Here is a 20,797-nt window from a genome sequence, read left to right as displayed (position 1 = left end):
AAGGTTTCCAGACGGTGTACTCAAGGTTAAAAGAATAATACAATCTCATGTGGTTGTTGATTGGTGGAAATAGCGTTCACTTAACCAATAGCCTAGATGCTTGGCTGCCCAGATAACAGTACATTTGGCATGGAGGAGTTTAAGTATCTCAGGGTCTAGTTCATCAGTGATAGCAGTTTTGCAGGAGAATGACAGATGGATTGGTGTGAGTTCTGGCTAGTTAACCAAAGAAGGAAATCGGGACTAAAAGCAGGACAAACATGGTACTCCACCACCAGTGTGGAAGTTCTCTACACCAGTACTACATGGAGTACTCCGCATATGTGGAAGGAAATGTATGTGAAGGGAAAGATGCACAAGGAGCTCAGTTCTTTGGAATGGAGTCAGAGTAGACTTATTACACCTCAACACTAAATGGAACCAGCTAAGGTAGCTCCCGATTGCCTTTTTGATGAGGTGTTTTGGGAGTGGACACACTGGAGAGATTACATCCCTCGGAAGACTTGGGAATGCTTAGCTGTCCCAATAGAAGAGGTGGGGGAAGCCAATGGAGCGGGTGATCTGGGATCTGGGCTTTTCTGCTTAGACATGAATGGAAAAAGATACAGTTTTCTGTAGTACATAGAGAGATCTATGTACAACAGAAAAAAGTTAATCCCACCTTCATATGAAAGTACCCTTTGTGTCAGCTAAGAAAAATACCAAACAGTTAACCAGCTAGTTCTACACTTGGTAGTTACTTACCAATAGATTTTTAGGTCTGCAGAGTAAAGTTAAAGCAGAATTGGGCAACTCCACTGATTGCAAAAGTAAGTCAGATTGTGCAGAATTTAATCAACAATAACCCTGTCTGTCAACTGAGGACATTAGTATATCTTTTCCAGAAAAGTCTCAGCAGCTAATTTTAAGTCATATTTGAAACGACAAGTTGCCCGTTACGCAAATTCCAGTTATTTTTTGAGTAAAGATGCCAATAAAGCACATTAAGTTTTAAGGTACAGGTTTACAGCTACCTTGTGATTAACAAGTCACTATAATATGAGGAAAACATAAGATGTTGAACTTTACAGCTAAGCTCAACTGTAAAATCAAAGGTGGTCCATTTTTGTTTCCCACCTTGATTGTAACGAAGAAACTAGTTACATGTAACTGTATTATATCACAAACAAATTTGAGTTGTAAAGACTTCTTTTTTTTTTTTTCGCCTGTCCCATTTGGTTCTTTAGCCATCAGAATTGTTGTCTGAAGACCAACAAGGATACCCAATGGATTTATTTTGCCAAATGGATCATCATGGCATTGCCGTATTGGTCCATTTGATCGACCTTTGTTTTTATTATTTATTTTATTTTCAGTTGTTACAGACGGGACAGACATGAGTGAGGGATAGGAAAGGGAGAAAGAAAGAGGAAGGAAAAGAAAAACAGAAGGGGAGAGGGACAGTGAGAAAGGGGGGAAGAAAAAATATCTCCGGGATCACCTGTTGAGAGAAAAAGAATAGAAAACAAGCAAAAAAAACAAAACAAAGCAACATACTATACACAACACCATCGCATTAATCTAGCTAAGTGTAAACAGCAGTAAATACTAAATATTGAATGTTGTTGTGCAGCACGCAGGACAGACAGCGCACAATGTGCTTTGAAGTAGCAGCCAAGAAAGGTGTGATTTAAGTCTACGAACAGTGAACACCCATGTGCACACCTGTGTGGATCGGCGCGCTTGTATTCAAATGGTTTCCCCATGTAATGGTCTGCTAGAGGATGTAGAGAGCCATAGCCCCGTCCCCCAGGGCATGAAGCAGGCATGGAGGAGATCCAGGCCCCAGACATCCAGAGGCCCCAGAGTGCAAGAGCCCAAGGAGGACCACCGGAGGGGCATCCGTGCCACCTTCATGGGAAGGGCTGAGGATCCCCAGACGAGGGGTCACCCAGTAGCCACCGGGCAGGAGCTAGAGGGGGCTGCACCGGCGTGCCCGCCGGCTCCGCCGGCAGCCAGCTGTGCCAGAGTGAACCGAGCCGCAGGCACAGAGGCCGGAGGCCCGAGGGCCCCCCGCGCCCCGGAAGAGGCCTGACCGAGCAGCAGGCGCCAGGCCCCGCCAAGTAGCCACCGGGAGTGAGCCGGTACATACCCGAGCGCCCAGCCCCGGACACCAAGAACCAACAATGCACCGACCCCTGAGGGCATCAGTCACCGGCAGGGAGTGTGGTGAGGGGAGATAGGCCTCCACACTTTGGAGGGCCTTGGAGTTCCCAGAGAGGTGGAGTCTAAGACCCGACCTGACATATAGACACAGACAAACAGGCACACACAGACACAGACATGCATTCCCACCCTCATGCACACATATACAAACACTCAGCACTCGCCCAACGTAGGAATAAACGTAAATGGACATGTACACACAATCACACTCCCCAAACATACTCTATACCCCGGGTCCAGGTATCCTCACCCCCAGAGATGGAAACGGCACCCAGACCCAAAAGATATTACCCTTCCCTCCGGGGTGGAGGCAAGCAGACCGCCCCAGGCTCCGCAGCAGCAGGGAGGCCAATCGGACAGCCAGCATCTCTTCCCAGCCCCCCCGCCCCGATGGCTAGCAGAGAACGGGGGTGTGTTAAGACCCCATACCTCCCTCCTCCCGCTCAAGTGTAGTGTTGCTGCGTGTTGCTCTAAAGTGTATTTAAAACAAGTTGTAAAGACTTCAAGATACTAGAATAATATGAAATTAGGGTGCATGTGCTAAACAATGGTAGGATGACTTTCACGCATCTGTATCTTCATATTTGTGACTGTGTGTGAATCTTGTGTGTGATTGGTCGAGTTGCTGTATTTTGCCAATCATATCAATGAGCCTTGCCAGAATCTGCAATGCTTGCTGTAAGGCAGCTCTACAAACGAAGGTACTCATATCACCTGACAAGAATACTTCACAGTGCTTGGTATTTGTCTGTGTTTTCTTTCTACAATTAGAAATGTGCTTTAACGTAGGATGGAATAATGAGTGCTTTTTATTCTTTTTGTCGAGACTGCAGACCAAAGCTTGTTTACTCAGAGGGCAAAAAGCTCAGTGAAAAACATGAGGAAACTTTTAGTTTATACTAGTTCAAAACATATATTACAAATTAAGTAATTTAAATCATCAAATTTTCATAACTGAGAGGGTAAGTGGTCTGCTATAATCTATCATATTTCAAAAGGAAACCATGCAATATTGCTCATCAATACTATAGAAACTTCCACACAAGACACCCCAAAAAGCCAGATGATATGATTAGATTGTGGAACACCTGTCTGCATAGATTTGCATATTAATGAGAGAACAATGATCTCCCAGAAATTGCTTAAACTCCTTTATACTTTAACAAGTTCAAATTGATACCAGATGTGTAGCATTGCCTATGAGCTAATTAGCTTAATTAGTAGGAAACGGATAACTAAAGAACAATATGTACCAGAGCAGATGATGGGATTACATTTTGTTTGGCCTCGCTACATGGATTTGCATATTAATGAGGTAAAATTGTTTTAAAGCTTCGCATCGTTGATGACAAATTACTTCGTTTTTGTGACCATACTCTTTTCTCATGGTGGGACATAAGGAGATCTAAGCACTGTTTGTTGTACTTTATAAGCTATTTGCAACAACTAGAAAGGAAACATGAAGTGGCTGTTGATCCCAGTTCTGTGTTATTGATACTGTTTGATCATTTTCTGAACTCTGTGGGTAATATAACCATTTCACAGCCATCTTTGGGATAGGGACTGGGCAAGTTCACCTTTCCTGAGCAATCCTTAAAACAAACATTGATTTCTGTGTTTCTGCTTTGCATTCATGCATTTGTCTCTGTCACTTTCTCAGCTTTTACTAAATTTAAAAGCCAGACACCATGTCCCATCTCTCTATGCCTCCTTTTACTGACTCATCATCTTTCTTCCTGACGTTGGACTTTTCTTTCCTGCGTCTTGAGCCTCAGCAGTCTTTCGTTTCAGCTTTGAATGTTTTCTTTTTTTGGCTTCCCTTGCTGCACTTTATGAACAACCCCACCTACCTACAATTCATGTGTTTAACCATGGAAACAGCATAACCATAGCAACCCGAGTCAACCCGCCTCTCCCTCCGGGCAGAAATGGCTGACCCACCAGAGGCGTTTTTGTGTTTTAATGAGGCTGAAACACCATGAGAGACGACAGAAAAGCTAATGAAGACAAGTGCATTAAAAAAAAATACAGAAGTTGTCATTTTTAATTAGCAGAGAAGTCGTAACAAGTATGGAGGATTAGTTCTTGTCATTGGGTCTGTCACCATGAAAGGAAAAAATCTCTGCAGTGTAAAAATTAATTATATTTTCTATTTGTCAAAAAGCTTGAACAAACTACACCAGCATGAATCAGCATGATGGGAACTGAAAACTTACTGACCCACTTCCACCGTTATCAACCAGCTGGATAAAAAGTGAAATCCTTTTAAAGCAGGAGAACAGAGAATCAAATGTAAACTGTCATGTTTAATGGAAGAGCAACTCAGCAGCAGTTTGTCTGATAGAGCAAAAATCAAAGGGATTTTACTGCACACTAGAAACTCGTTCTTTGATCAGAATCTTTATTATTTTAACAGAAAAATACACAAACTTCCCTCATTTCTGTTGGTGGACAAAACCAGTCTATCATTTGTTTGTTTGTTTTTTAATTTATCCTTTCACAGCAGAGATTTTTCCTGCATGCACCATCATGAACTACCAACCATCACATGCAGCGTGTTTTGTGGCAATAAATTAAACTAAACTCAACTGTAAAAATGTTTGAGGCTGAGGATAGCTAGCTTTGACTGCCACCCAATCCACAAGGCCTCCTAGGTGCTTTGGTGAGATGTTTCAGTCATGTCCTACTATGAGAAGTCTCTAGGTGCTGACCTAGTGAATGAGTAGAGAGATTAAATCTCTCTGTTGACTTTTGCTCTCACTTGAAAGAGCTGGAGGAGATGGCTGACAAAAGCCAGATCTGGGCATGTCCCCTTAAACTGCTGCAACCCTGCGACCTGGACCTGGATAAGCATTAGAGGATGGCTGCATACTGTTTAGTTTTAACTTTAGGATCACATGTACCAACCTCATTATTTGAAATTCTTGCCATTTTTGTAATATAACAATACATATGGGAAAGCGCAACAGCCCATTTCCATTTGATTTGTGAAAACAGGCTTTCATTTCTGATTAAGTCTCTTCATCAGCTAACGATCTGAATTCAGAGTCTAATAATAGCCTGATGCAAATCTGAGGCAAATGCATTATTTATGATTTCAGGGCTGTATAAATAAAATTCATTTGGCTTGCATCAACTTCTTTACTCCCAAACATCTATCTAAACAGCAGGGAGTGGTGGAAGTGGAAGTAATGATAATGGGATAATAGCACTGCATAAATTTACATGTAGAATTTCTACCACACAATTATCTTTATTGTATTAAATAACAATGACAAAGGAGGACTCAATGACAAGAAATCCCTGTTTACAAATGCCAATATAGTGCTTGGCACACAGCCGTAATCCCTGTCACAACCATTCAATGCTGCTGCCTCACAAACTAGCAAACATACAAGCAATCCACATTAATATAGTTAGTGCTAAACCTGATAAGAGAGTCAGATAATGAGGAAATATAAATTAAATGTCACTCTACTCATTCACTTCCTCCAACAACAAATCAAGCTAAATAGAGAGAAGAGTGACAATTTAGGGGAAGATTAAAAAAAAATCAGATTTGACTTTATTTAGTCCTTCTCGTAGAAAAACGACACCAAACTGAACAGCAGCGACTAACAATAATAAAGAGGCAATAAATTAAACTTACTCCCTTTAACCGAACCTCTTTGCTTCCTGCACTACAACAGGAAGTTAATTCCTTAACTTAATTAACGATAATGGGACGACTGGACAAGAATTTGTCCTTTCCTGCAACACAACAGCTGGAGCTTGGAGACAAAAATAGGACTACATGAATAAATCTGTTCTGAATTGAAATCTGTTGGCTCCGCCCCACTGAAACATAGCCAAACATCACAGAGTCACAGTCATGAACGTGGATGAATTAAACTCAATGCAAAGAAAACAGAAAACTAAACTGCAGAGAGTGACGGCAGTGATGGTACATCGGCAATATACAGTAAGTTGAACTAACATGACATGACTCGACTCTTTCACTCCCTGTAACAGTTACATTGAACAGTGATAAAGGTAGAACTAGATAAACTGAATTAATATCACTGGACTGTGACTGATCCATCTTCACATTAAACAAAAAACTTTACAGCGCTGACACTGATATGACACACACAAGTTGGTGACTTATTGTATTGTTCATGGCAACCGTCTCACCTCCCACCAGCTCCTTCAACACACTGAGTGCCCTAAGGGTCATTCTTCAGTGCAGGGTTATAGTACTGGACAGGTGCAGTAGAGTTTAACCCAAACCAGGACTTTTATCTAAACATGCTATAGTCCCCAGTCACACAGGCCTAGAAACAGCTTGGCAAACTCCTAGCAACCACTGATTGCCGGGGAATAATGAGCATTCTCTGACAAGCTGCAACTGGTTGCTAGAGTTGATGACTATCATTGTGAGATTGACACTCACCCCATGGTAGTCACTGGTTGCTAGGAAAAAAATGTATATTCTCCAACTGGTTGTTAAGTGGTTCCATGTACTGGCATGATGTTGCTAGGTGACATCAGTCACAACAGTGTGACACTGAAAGCCTTCTGCAATTTTTTTGTGGCAAACATGTTGCCATGGCCATACTGAAGACATAAAGTGTTCAGACATAAAACTCACTAACTACTAGCCAAGATGTAGAACTGTGAAGAGGAAATCGACAACATTCACCTTCAAAGTCAAAGAAATGCCTTTTGAAAAGTATTGGCTTCAGTAAGGAGGCACAGCTCTTACTCTTAAGGCATTTCTTCGAGTTTTACTACTGCTCTGTGACTGGTTAGTGAGTGCTTGTGGATAAGTCAGTGCCTTCATGCCGTGAATGATCCTTGGCAATCGGTTAGCAATCAAAGCCATCTCAGGGAGTTTTTTGGTGCAGCACCCTCTGTACTCTTTACTATCCTGGGTTATTGACTTGTCTCTGCCTGTGTGAAAGAGGCAGCCAGTAAAATAAATGTAATAATAATAATAGTAATAAATAAATGACTGTTCCTTTCAATTTAAATTGATTACAAATGGGAAATTTACTACACATAAATAGTTAATCTATATCTATCTATATCTATCTATATATCTATTAGGGGTGCAACGATACACAAAATTCACGGTTCGGTTCGATACTTTGGTGTCACGGTTCGATATTTTTTCGATACAAAAAAAATGTTCATGCCTTTTTAATTTGTCATTTATTAAATTTTCACGGCATCATTTGTTTGAAGCCAGCTCACCTCCTGCAACCACTTTTCCGAGAATACGCGCTTCTTTTTTGGTTCGGACTCCTTCTGACATTTCTTTGGAGGTGGAGGAACACCAAAGTAATTGCTTAAAGGAGCTTCTTCGACATCTTTAAGAGTTCTAAACAAATGTCTGTCCTCCTCCTGAAAATCTTATGTACACAAACACGCATTGCAACTTCTTGTCTTGTGCGCGTTTTTTATTTTGACAGCGAATGCGCACCTGCGACCACTTATGTGCAGCCCTGGTTATTTAGCTTGTCATATTGCAGCCACAGAAATTATTTTGTCCATGAAACCATAAAGCTGCACTTTCTTTTTGCCTTATAGTCTGATTTGTCATAACGTTTCCGTTTTGTGGTAAGCTTTTCTTTGGCTGTCACTTCTTCACCCTGACCTGTCTTATTTGGCTCAGCAGAACTAAAATATATATCCTGCTGCTTTTACACACACACTCACATAACACTCAGCGATTCTCTGCACGATCAACCTCTCACATGTTTAAGCTGCAGGAGATTTCACTTGTCATGTTTGCATAGTAAGCTAACGATTGATAAGACGATGTCAGAGGAATTGGTGGATATTATCATCACTCACCAATCAGTGCTGTCGCTCTCTATACACAGTTCGCGCGATTGCAAAGTGAAAGCAAAAAACAAGCGCAAATTCAAACGCGATTTCAATATGTCACATATTGACAGTGGCTCACCGATGCCAATGACATAATTACCCAGCTACATTTCCGAAAGAATGCAAAAGCATTGACATATATTTTTCCTTCCTACGATAGCCCGACAGGCAGGGCAGAGATAGATTTTTGTAGCCCGACTGGAAAAATCGCTAGGTGGGACATCGGGCTAGCAATTTTGGGAGCCCTGTATCTGATTGAGGAATCACTCATCTTTGGAAAAGAGAGTTTATGTCATGGTGCTGGGTCGTTGACCCAGCGTTTTGTGTTTTATGATTATTTTCCTCTGTTCTAGTTATTCTGTGTCCTCCCCCCTTGTGTCCGGTTCGGGTTCTAGATTTCCTGTTTTGTTCTGAAGGTCTGTGTCTGTTGTCATTGTGTTCAGCTTGTCTCCTCCAGTCCTCATGTGTATTGGGTTCAGCTGTTCTTCCCTCCTGTGTGTGATTACCTGATTACCTTGTGTGTGTATATTTAGTGGGTGTCGGTCTGTGTTCGTTGTGGGCTCGTCTGTGTTTCTTGGTATCCTGCTCCTTAGTCTGCGTCTCTCTGCTCTGCTCTCTGTTTCGTTAAGATTTCAGGTTTGCTCTTTAGTTTCTCCCAGTTTAGGTTTCCGTTAGTAATTTCTCACGCTTTGTTGCCTGTTTCTGCCACTGCCACCTTGTAAATAAACTCTCACTCATATCATCAGTCGGCTGTCTGCATTTTGGGTCCTCCTTTTCCTCCACACCACACGGCTCACCCCGCCAGCCGTGACAGTTTATTACAGAGAAATGTCTCTTTCCAAAATAAAAGCTATACTATGCGCTTCTTCTGGGCTATATTCTCAGCAGCATATTAAACATATCAGGTCCCCATAAGGAGAATCATGTGCTAACGGCTGTCTAAATGACTCGGGTAAAGTTTGTAGCATGCGTGCTTGTTGTTTTTGTCTGCTTCCACTTGTCTTTGCACTAGGATGATGTCGCGTAAATGTGTAGTCATATTCGTTGTGTTCCCACTAGTGCTGTCAGCATTAATCTCGTTAAAATGACATTAATGCCACAACACGGCAAATCTCCGTTAACGAGCTACTGCGGATCGCCCCGTGTGTGGGGCTGGACGGCCAACACGTTAACGAGCTAACTGCGCTAACGCACTAGTTCCCACCAATGTAATTGAGCATTGCTGGCACATCCAACATACTGTTTTACTTTAGTCCATGACACGCTTACCTTCAGGGTCATACGTCACATGAAAACCCAAAATAGTTCCAAACGCCAGATCTGAATGAGGGTGGGGGAGGTTCAATTTGCCATGTTGCAAGGAGAGCTTAACTTCTGTCTCGCTAGCTTGCCCTGCGCTCAGTGAATCTGCGTTCGACTACTCCGCCTCGGCTGCACTGTCGAGCGCAGATCCACTGAGCGCTCAACACAGACAGCATCGTCAGAAGGAAAGTTGATAAAATAAATTAAAAATTTTGTATTGTTCATACATATGCGTACCGAACCGAAAGCACTGTATCGAACAGTTCAATATCAATACGAGTATCGTTGCACCCCTAATATCTATCTAACTATCTATATATATATATATATATATATATTTAAATGTAGTTAATAAATGTGGTTACGTTCCAGCATCTGTGTGAGTATCGAGAGGAAGCAGCGACCTCACACTCCTCCTGATGTGAGTACAACTTCATCTGGCACTGGTTTTCCATCCTATAAACTGCAGCGGTCCCCGCTGTGACTGTAGCTCCGCCTCAGGAAGTTGAACCAGTGTCTGTTGAGCCAGGCATCGGAAGCAGCCAGCTGAACAGCCTGCCAGCTCCCCACAGGGTGGTCGGTTTGAATCCCTGCCCAGACACAGACACAACCTGCCAGAGAGTGAGAGAAAGGAGTTAGTATGCATGTCTGGACACATTCTTCAGCTTCACCATATCTACAGGGTGTGTGTGTGTGTGTGTGTGTGTGTGTGTGTGTGTGTGTGTGTGTGTGTGTGTGTGTGTGTGTGTGTGTGTGTGTGTTTCCATGCAGGTGAAGAGGTGAATTCCTTCCAAACTGTGCAGGCTTACAGAGCTGAGAAGAAGTGTGCTTCAAAAATATAATGTCACAAAGAGTTTCTATTTTGTCCTCATAAAAAATGCAGTAAAAAGGGAAAATCAGTCAAATGCGTATTTGGTCTATCCAACCTCTGGCTTTAATGGCAGCGGTGCTTCTACTTTCACATGTTTACGCAAAGGGACTGAAAGTATCCGTGAGCCACTTTCCTTGCAAAATGATCTCAGAACAAGACACATCAACTAGAATGAAATATGATTTAATAAATACAATATGCAGGAATTCCAATCGGTTACTCTTAAAAATTGTTTTCCTGAAGCGCACCCACAGCTCATTAAGATTTCAGACATGCTGTGCAATATATTTAGAAGCATGACGGGGAAGAAAAGAGACTAAAACCAAGTAAAATATTTATTTAAAAAAAAAAAAAAAACAGGCGCTGACCAAATTACTTTTTACTCACAGCAGATGTACTGACAAGAATGCTTAGACTAAGTAACACGGTAAAAGCAGACTCAAGGGCATTACAAAACCTAACCACATAAATATAAAATGAAGCCAGATCAAAACAATAGAGTAAAAATGTATATAAAAATAACTAAATTCATATCTGAAATTAGTTCTGCTACAGTTAAACTTAGCTTGTATGTTTTACTAGATCCTGAATGTGGTTAATCACACGGGATTTTAAATCTTGTGTGATTGACCACCGCTCACCACCCTGCAGGTGGGTAGTTTTACTACTGCACAACCCACGTGCACCCTGTCCCCACCATTTTTATACATCATGTGCTTTCCCTGCCATGTGGGACATACTGCTAAATATAAATATCTACAAATGTCAACAACACTTTCAAAATTAATTCTATTTTTCAGTAGTAACCACTCAAAGTAAAGCAGCTGTATTTTAAACCAGCTAATATTAGGTTGCTGTTAACACTATTACAGGAGGGTTCCTGGTTGGCTTCAGCCTTTATTTGTGGACTTGTGGCATGTTCTCCCCATCCTTGTGTGGGTTTGCTCCAGGTGTTCCTGTTATCTCCCCCAGCAAGATTTCCTTGTTAGGCTAATTGGATCAGTTAATTCAGCCTTTCCTGAGTCTACCCTGCTCCCTTTAATATGATATAGGAGTAAGGTTTGGCTGTGTTACACCCACATCCTAAACAAGCACATTAAAATAACAACTAGAAAAGCTTTTCCAATTTGGTCTAAAACATGCATTTTGGTCTTGCTGATCTTCTGTCACAAGTTTTCAATTTCGGTATGCCAAACAAACAAGAAATCTATAAGAAGGGGCTAATTGCTAATCAAACCAGACCAATAACAGCCCCCATCACTACTGACCAGGCTGTTAGTCTAGTAAAGTTAAGGAGGAAATATCAATTCCTATAAATCTGTATGTATTTATAGACATTTAGGACATATGGGAGGCTAGACCTGTGTGCCCATCGACTTCTTCAACTGAAAGGCTTTACGCAGCTGCAGGAGTCGCCCTCTGCAGGCCATTAGAAAGAACGCAGGTTTAAGCCATTTCTGAGCATGTTTGCTTTTCAGACCCAGAAGCTGCATCTGTTCTGTTGTTAGAATCTATGGAAAGAAGCCATAAAATGGCATTTTAACTGCTCTGCGCACTAGTAGACAATACTAAATGAGATAGAAAGCAGCAAAGACTCACGATTAACAACACAGGCAAGAAAAGAACAAAGATGTAAATCATCGACCAGCAAGAGTCACAAAACGCCTGAGTCAGCATTGCAGTGTGCAGATGTTTTTGTCCTTTCAGCCCCAATGATTAACTTGGTTCCAATCCTGCCCTTCATTATATTTAGTCATTTCTGCTTTGAAAATTTTACAAGATGTCTTCAAAAAGAGCTGCAGCATCTCCACCACCTGGAAGCGTTTGATTATCTGCCTCATATGCCACACTCGACTGAAGTAGGTTTCCTCGCCCCCGCTGCCACATAAAGAGGGCCAGCCTCTGTTTTTTGGTGAAGGCGGATGCTCAATGTTCCTCCTTCACTTCTGAAACAAATAAAAAACCCTGGTCATTAATTTCTGATGCACTGAGCTATCGCTCTGCAGGGTGACAGCATCTGTTGAAAGCTCTAGTAACTAATTGCATGAAAGGCAGTTCTGTTGTTGTTGGTCGGGGGATTAACTTTTGTGCCCTTTTTGATTTATATGGAAAGACTTATAACACCACACTGCATAATTAAGTCTGACTTGTTTCAGCTGCTTGCAGATTTACCCAAAAACACTGAACACACACACACACACACACACACACACACACACACACACACACACACACATATGCACAGTCCAGGTACTTCTCTGCTTGACCACACAAACTTTGATAAGTTGAAGGACAATTTACTACAGTCATGCTGCCAAACGTACAGTCTCACACTCACTGTGCTGATGTATCAAAACTGCAGCGTGTGCTGTTTCTACAGATGGAACTTTAATCAGGGTTTAAAGGAATTTTGAGGTAAACTTTTTTTTCTTTGTGCATCTGAAGATTTAAAGGGAACGCTCAGACTCAGAAACAAAGCTGGTAGAGACGCCTGTTTGTTCCCCACCGTTTTCATTCAAACTGCGTCGCCAGGAAACAGCTTGGATCCAATAAATTACTCCTGTGGCTGCGTGTTTCGCTATCAGCAAAGTTCACTCTATTTTCTTACGTGCTCTGCCTTTATTAGACTTCACTGCTGGTTTACTCTGACGAGACTCCGAGGCAGCTTGAGAAAAGGCTCACAGTCCAATCAGGTGGTAGCATGCCAGCTGAATGAGAGCCAAAGCCTCCCCTTCCTTTGTCACACTTTGGAGCAACGTTGTTGGTTGCCCTATGGTGTTGTTGATGAGTGAACCTGCCTCATCACATCAGCTCAGAGCAGGCAAGGAAGCCAAGTCAGTCCTTCAGGAGGGGCAGGACTTGGAAGGCCGTACTCTCCCTCCTCAGAATTTGTCTGGATTTAATTGGATTTTCTTTCCTATGCACAACAAAAACAGTTTTGTATGTTCTAAAGATGGAATATGAAATTGTATTCATCCTGGAGTGTTTGAAGAGCTGGTAATAAACTAATCTTGGACATATTGGACTAAAACCACTATGGAAATTCTGTGACTGTGGCATCAGCATTAGGTTTTTGATTTTTACATAAATATCTTAACAAATATTGGATAGGTTGAAGATTAATTGTCTGTATCTAAATGTATGATACATATCTTTTAGTAACTTTCTGAAACACACAGATTCATACCCACTTCACGGTGTGACTGTGGACTGTGGATTTGTGGCAATTTTCATGCATACAACTCACTGAAAAACAATCTGTTTTTGCATAATTTCAGCAATTTTGAACTTCAATTCAATTCAATTCAATTCAATTCAATTTTATTTATATAGCGCCAAATCACAACAAATGTCGCCTCAAGGCGCTTCATAGATACAGAGAAAAGCCCAACAATCATATGACCCCCTATGAGCAAGCACTTTGGCGACAGTGGGAAGAAAAAACTCCCTTTTAACAGGAAGAAACCTCCGGCAGAACCAGGCTCAGGGAGGGGCGGCCATCTGCTGCGACCGGTTGGGGTGAGAGAAGGAAGACAGGATAAAAGACATGCTGTGGAAGAGAGACAGAGATTAATAACAGATACGATTCAATACAGAGAGGTCTGTTAACACATAGTGAGTGAGAAAGGTGACTGGAAAGGAAAAACTCAATGCATCATGGGAATCCCCCGGCAGCCTACATCTATTGCAGCATAACTAAGGGAGGATTCAGGGTCACCTGGTCCAGCCCTAACTATATGCTTTAGCAAAAAGGAAAGTTTTAAGCCTAATCTTAAAAGTAGAGATAGTGTCTGTCTCCCGAATCCAAACTGGAAGCTGGTTCCACAGAAGAGGGGCCTGAAAACTGAAGGCTCTCCCTCCCATTCTACTTTTAAATACTCTAGGAACAACAAGTAGGCCTGCAGAGCGAGAGCGAAGTGCTCTAATAGGGTGATATGGTACTACAAGGTCATTAAGATAAGATGGGGCCTGATTATTTAAGACCTTGTATGTGAGGAGCAGGATTTTGAATTCAATTCTGGATTTAACAGGAAGCCAATGAAGGGAAGCCAAAACAGGAGAAATATGCTGTCTCTTTCTAGTCCCTGTCAGTACTCTTGCTGCAGCATTTTGGATTAACTGAAGGCTTTTCAGTGAGTTTTTTGGACATCCTGATAATAATGAATTGCAGTAGTCCAGCCTGGAAGTAATAAATGCATGAACTAGTTTTTCAGTTTTTCACTCTGAGACAGGATATTTCTAATTTTAGAGATGTTGCGCAAATGGAAGAACGCAGTCTTACATATTTGTTTAATATGTGCGTTGAAGGACATATCTTGGTCAAAAATGACTCCAAGGTCCCTCACAGTGTTACTGGAGGCCAAGGTAATGCCATCCAGAGTAAGAATCTGGTTAGATACCATATTTCTAAGCTTTTCAGCGCCGAGTACAATGATCTCAGTTTTATCTGAGTTAAGAAGCAGAAAGTTAGTGGCCATCCAAGTCTTTATGTCTTTAAGACATTCCTGCAGTTTAACTAATTGGTGTGTGTTATCTGGCTTCATGGACAGATAGAGCTGGGTGTCATCTGCATAGCAGTGAAAATGTATGCTATGTCTTCTAATGATGCTGCCTAGGGGAAGCATGTATAATGTAAACAGAATTGGTCCTAGCACTGAACCCTGTGGAACTCCATAATTAACCTCAGTGTGTGAAGAGGACTCTCCATTTACATGCACAAATTGGAGTCTATTAGATAGATATGATACAAACCACTGCAGTGCAATACCTGTAATACCTACAGCATGTTCTAATCGCTCTAATAGGATATTATGGTCAACAGTATCGAATGCTGCACTAAGGTCAAGAAGGACAAGCACAGAGATGAGTCCACTGTCAGAGGCCATAAGAAGATCATTTGTAACCTTCACTAAAGCTGTTTCTGTGCTGTGATGAACTCTGAAACCTGACTGAAACTCTTCAAACTTCAACTTCACTCTAAAAGTAAAACAACCAGCTTTAAGAGATAAAATGATGGACATTAGTAATAAATTGCTGCATACCACATGAGCAGCAATTTCATGCAAACATGACTAAACTTCCATATTCGAGTAGAGGACATGTGTACATCAAGCTGCAGCATCTGGAACTGAAAGATGAAGCTCATGCAAATGCCAAAAGTTGTAATTCTCAATTGGGCAGTCGAGGCTGGCTCCGAAAATAAACATGTTTACATCCAGGTACAAAAAACAGCATTGGTCTATTTAACTGCTTTATCCCTTAATCAAAACTCTACAGAGGGTGAATTTTTATTTAACTAACCCTTTTAAATGATATTGACATAAGCATGGCATTAACTACATCTATTTTAATACGTGGCTCTTTATTTTGAGAGGCTCAAATGCCACTGGACAGTTGATTGAAAGCCGTTTCATGGCCAGGCGAGGCCTATTCTCTCAATAGCTTGTGACAAATTAAGCAAAAAAGATCTGTTTCTGTTTCAAAGTAGCGAAGTGAGGGAGGCTCTAATAAACCTAGAGGGTAACTCTCACATTGCTAAGCTTAAGCTTTAAACACAGTGCTGTGAAAGCTAACGAGTGATGCTTTATCCATTAGTTGTACACAGTTTATGGTTTGAATATAAGAATGGGTTTCATAGAACAGTTTCATAAGAAATAACTCTTTAAGACATGAAAGCATATAAAATGATTTTGTCTCTGTCTTTCAGTGGTTCGGTGATCTGGTGACTCCAGTGTGGTGGGAGGATGTTTGGCTAAAGGAAGGTTTTGCTCATTTCTTCGAGTACGTCGGCACTGACTTTCTCTTCCCAAAGTGGAATATGGTGAGTGTAAACCTGACTTTTACTGCATTTAAGAGCAGGTATTAATGTGCCAGCCACACTATACCTTTGTTAGAAAGTTACAAACAGTAAACATTTGTATTTTTCATTAATTTCATCATGACCACTGAAGTCAGAGAAAACTGCTGTTTAATCTGCAGTAATTTGCCAGTATGGCTCTCGTCTGGTACCTCCTGGCCTTTCCACAGATGGGTGAGCAACATCAAAGACCATCGCAGGGTACGGGACAGATCACGCATAGATCACAACAAGCATGACATGCAATGGCGAGCAGCCAGTGTAGGCAGGTGAAAACAAGATCATTAACCTGTCCTCAGTTAGATTTGCCTGTTGGATGGGTGCTTGATCAGGATCACAACCACAGGTAAAGCTTAAAAGCACAACGATGCTGCTGCTGGTCAGTGGGATAAACGGATTTTTTTTATTAATCAGTCTGATTAAAGGTTGGCCATTTTTTAGGTTATTTAATAGAAATATGAATTTTGCACTCATAAATATACATAATTTTATGAATTATAGAATCTAACAAATATGTCTTTGAATTAATCCTTAATTAATAACAAACATAGGAATGTGTGCTTGTTTCTGGACGCCGCCTTGTTGCCCTGCCATCTTGAGGACAAATGTTGCTGTTAACTGTGTTTTACGTATGGTGCTATAGAGCACATATACTATGTCAAACGTGGAGCAGAAGAGACTTGTAGGTGTTCAAGTGCTATCGGGGCAAATTTTAATTCAACACCCTGCAACAAAGTGTCTTGATGCATGCTCAATCATCCAGGTAAGGAAAACCAAGAAAGCTGATTTTGTTCATCAGCACATAACGTTTTCAGTGGGAGAAACATGTCGACACTCATCCAAGTGACGTCTTCAGTCTCTTGGACCGTTCAGCAAAGAAATAAAAACTTAAAGGGAACAGACATCAAATATCATCCTCAAAACCACAGACATGGATAATTCAATAAACAGATAAGTCACATACATGGAAAAAAAAAAAAACTTACTGAACTGAATCAAATAAAATTAACAAAAAAGAATAATAAAAATAAAACAAGTCTTGACGGTATTGTTAATACAGTAGTGCTGGGGTGGGAAGATCAGTCCAGCATGGATGGGGAATATTTGAATTTGAGCGTAGCAGCTTTCTCATGTTGCATAACATTATTTGTTTTTGTTTTTTACAGTTTGAAATCACTGATAAATAATTTGGTTACATTCACATATTATAAGTATCCAAGTCCAACTATATTAGATCTGTTTCAAACACCGTTTCACAAACAGCAGCAGCGGAAAACCTACAGCAGAACAATTCAGCATATCCTCAACAAGTCACTTCAGTACCGCTGCTTAAGAAAGTTACAAGCAACATGTTGAAAACCCCCCAAACATTTCACAAATTGTTCCCAGTTTTCCAAAATTGCAATAGAAATACAGTTCAGAATAGGAATGGTTTTAAAAAATAGATTTTCCGATTCAAATCGATTTTAGTTTTAATAATACAATATTGATTCATTAAATCTACATCTAAATTCATTTAAATATAAATGTATTTTGCCAAAAATGCCAGAATTTCAACAACCACCAAAGAGTTAAAATACCAAATGATTAAAAAGCAGGTAAACGGATTCTGCGCAAAGATGTACACACAAAATGCGACCCGACGGCACGTACATGGACACGCCGTTGGTGTTGAAAGCCGATATCTCACAGATTCTCAAGCAGCAGGTTTTGTCACTCTCCAATCAAAATTTCCTGAACCATCAGCAAAAGAAGATCAAAACTATGCTTCACATTTCATAAACATTGTCATGAATTCCCTCTTACTTTGGCTGTTTTGCTTCCACTACGATAAAATCACACTCCTTGCACAGCTCTTTCTCTCTCTCAGTGCACTCAGAGACCAGTTTACCGTCAGAAATCTCTGTTTTCTACATTATTCGCGTGCTTATTACGCACCAGCTTACCGTTGTGTACAGCACAGTCGGTCGCTGATTTTTTTTTTCTTTTTCAAAAATGACCTCCAACAAGAAAGCCTAACTTCTGCTGTTCAATACGGAAAAAATCTAAACTTTTACAAATTCTGCCAAATTGCAAAACGCTTAGCTGTTTGTCTAATAAAACCTCCGTAACATTACTCTGCTTCACTTCAGCAGCATCAGGTAATGTTCGTCAACCATGTTTATTCATGGTTTTCTTCCATTTTTGATCTACTGCAGAATATTTTTAAGGCAGTGATCTGCTATAAAAAGCCAGGCCAGGAAAATCTCCTTCATAATTTTCTGTGTTTTATCCTCAGTGACTTTAACACAAAGGCATCTGCTGCGATGCTTACATCTCTAAAGTCTCACAAGTGTCAGCGTTGTTTTTTATACATAGATAAAAAAATATGGATATGTACTGATAAATGATCACAGTTCTAATATTTCTGACTGTCTGAGTCAAAATTGAATTGAACCGAATCTATTGGAGACCTCGTGAATCGGAATTGAATCAGTGACGATGCCCTAGTTAACAGTTCATGTAGCATGATAAAGTGAGACTCTACCTTTTGTTGACCCGACAAAGATCAAATTTTGGATTTCAGGGCTGAGGAATGAACTCCTGATGTTATCTCAAGGAAATATTCTTATGATATGGCTTGTTTCACAGTAAACTGTGCAAACAGCCACTCAATAAGTACTTTACCACTGATTATATTATATCACTTTCTTCAGCCTAAGATCTTTGATTTTGAACTGCAACATTACAGAGCTGTCTAACATGTTTTCACCTCGTAGCATCACGTGGTACCCTTTGTTACACTGAGTTTTTTTTTTTTCACTGCTGTCTGATGTACCAGCTTTGGCACTACATTTGCGTTTTTCACCTACATTTACCTGCTGGTTGGGTTTAGGAACTAAAAGTATTAAATTGTAAAGTGTAAATGCAGGACCCCACCGCAGAAACCCTGCTGGTTAGAAAACAACAAGTTGGAAGTGACAACAGAGTCTCAATAATGGGATAACCCGGTGCATCACAGCCCACCAGTAAATAAAACAACACTGAGAAACACCAACAGCTTTGACAAAGCCCAATTTTTGTTATGCTCTGAAAATGGAAACAGGCTGACCTGTCTGAAATATTTTGTTTGTTGTTTTTGTGAAACTGAAACCAGATTTTAACCGGTTTTGCAATTTCCACTCAGAAGTTCACTTTCAGACTTTCTTAAGAGCTTAACCACCAGGTGTGTCTTCACAAAATGTCACTCTGGAGTGAAAATGAAGTCTCTAAAGACTTGGCGGTAGCAGCGCAGGTTCACTCACTTTTTGACAAACATGAAATAAAGCTCTCTGCTGAGCATGTAGAAGTGCTTTCAGGTATTCTGAGGCTCTGTCTGCTCACTCATGAAATTTAATTTTTTCTCCCCTCTTGTGGTTTTATGAGTCAGGATTTCAGCTCAAGGCCTCAGCCGGTCAGATATGAATTAGATTTTTTTCAGAGTATAGCACAAAAAACAATCTCCAGACACCAAATAGAACATAGGTAGAAGGCAGAACATTTGATCTAAAGACAGAAAAAACATCTCTCAGGGAGGCAAACAGGCTGGATATGAAATCAGACTTCAGACCTGGTTTATCTTTCCGTTCAGAGGCTGATCAGCCAGTGGACTCATTTTAACTGGTGCTGGTTGTTCTTTGGCAGAAAATAATTCTCAGTGGAAAGTGTTGACACAGAGGTCTGAGGATTAACCAGAGTAACTGGGACAGTTTTTGTGGACACTTTTAGCACCCCAAACAAAATACTGATCTAGTCTATTGTACTGGAGCGGTGACACAATAGCTCTCAAACTGTGTTAGATAACAATACAGGATACATCTACTCTCTAATAATTTGGTTGAAGTTACTATTTTTGAAACATTTCATAAAATTAACTGTCATAACTACTGGATTTAAATAGAGATTTTTCAGGTTATGGCCCATTTGCTTTGTACACAGAGTTCAGTGACAGCTGCAGCACATTAATGATGAATGCAGTATCCCAGTAGAATCATTAATACAAAGGATGAAAGGCAACAACATGCCTGTAAAACAAAAACTTAACTGGGTCAATCTGGTGCAAAATCCAAGAACAGTCAGTGTGGAAGTGCAGTTCCTCAAAAGGCCACTTGGACATTGCCCCCAAAAATGAGTAAATCCCGTAAGCACCCATTTAAAACTGACCCCAAGATTTGCAGAGAAAATAAAGAGTCTGCTACAAAAACAAGTTAAAATAAAATTATATGGTAATAAAACAAGACTGTGTTTGCATCTAACATATAGTGGAAGAGATGAAGACAGCAACTTAGTAAAGAAATATTTGATTTTAAAGTACATTAAAACTGTACTGCAGTACTACTCAAGAAAGTATTCAATATTACTTGTTACTTTTTTTAAGTAATGCAATATGTAACCTAAATGTAATTTCTTACACTACTTGTTACATTACTTTGCATTACCTTATAACATGCCGTGAAATACACTGTCAGATAATTACCAGTAAACAGTATGAACCTAAGGCGACAGTTCCACAAATCCCAGTTCCACAAATCCCTTTGCTAATGTGGACACACACACATTAGCACATTTTGGTGTTCGGTTCTTGCAGATATCTGAAGGGCTTTTGTAACACAATGTAACTTTTAATTAACTTTAATGTAATTATTCAATTTAGTAGAGTAATGTATTACACT

The 20,797-nt window shown here is 40.5% G+C and overlaps 1 protein-coding gene across 2 annotated transcripts in view; it reads left to right on the top strand.

Moving 5' to 3' along the window:
* The window catches only part of LOC146499253 (thyrotropin-releasing hormone-degrading ectoenzyme-like), a 263,625-nt gene that overhangs the window by 173,646 nt on the left and 69,182 nt on the right, over nt 1-20,797 (top strand). For both annotated transcript variants that reach the window (XM_085138114.1, XM_085138113.1), the window contains exon 6: nt 15,957-16,070. In XM_085138114.1, coding sequence (XP_084994240.1) covers nt 15,957-16,070 — 114 coding nt within the window. The remainder of the gene's footprint in view (nt 1-15,956; nt 16,071-20,797) is intronic.

Source organism: Neolamprologus multifasciatus, chromosome 17 (assembly GCF_963576455.1).
Source record: "Neolamprologus multifasciatus chromosome 17, fNeoMul1.2, whole genome shotgun sequence".
Lineage (NCBI taxonomy): Eukaryota > Metazoa > Chordata > Actinopteri > Cichliformes > Cichlidae > Neolamprologus > Neolamprologus multifasciatus.
This window is presented reverse-complemented; position numbering and strand designations above follow the sequence as displayed.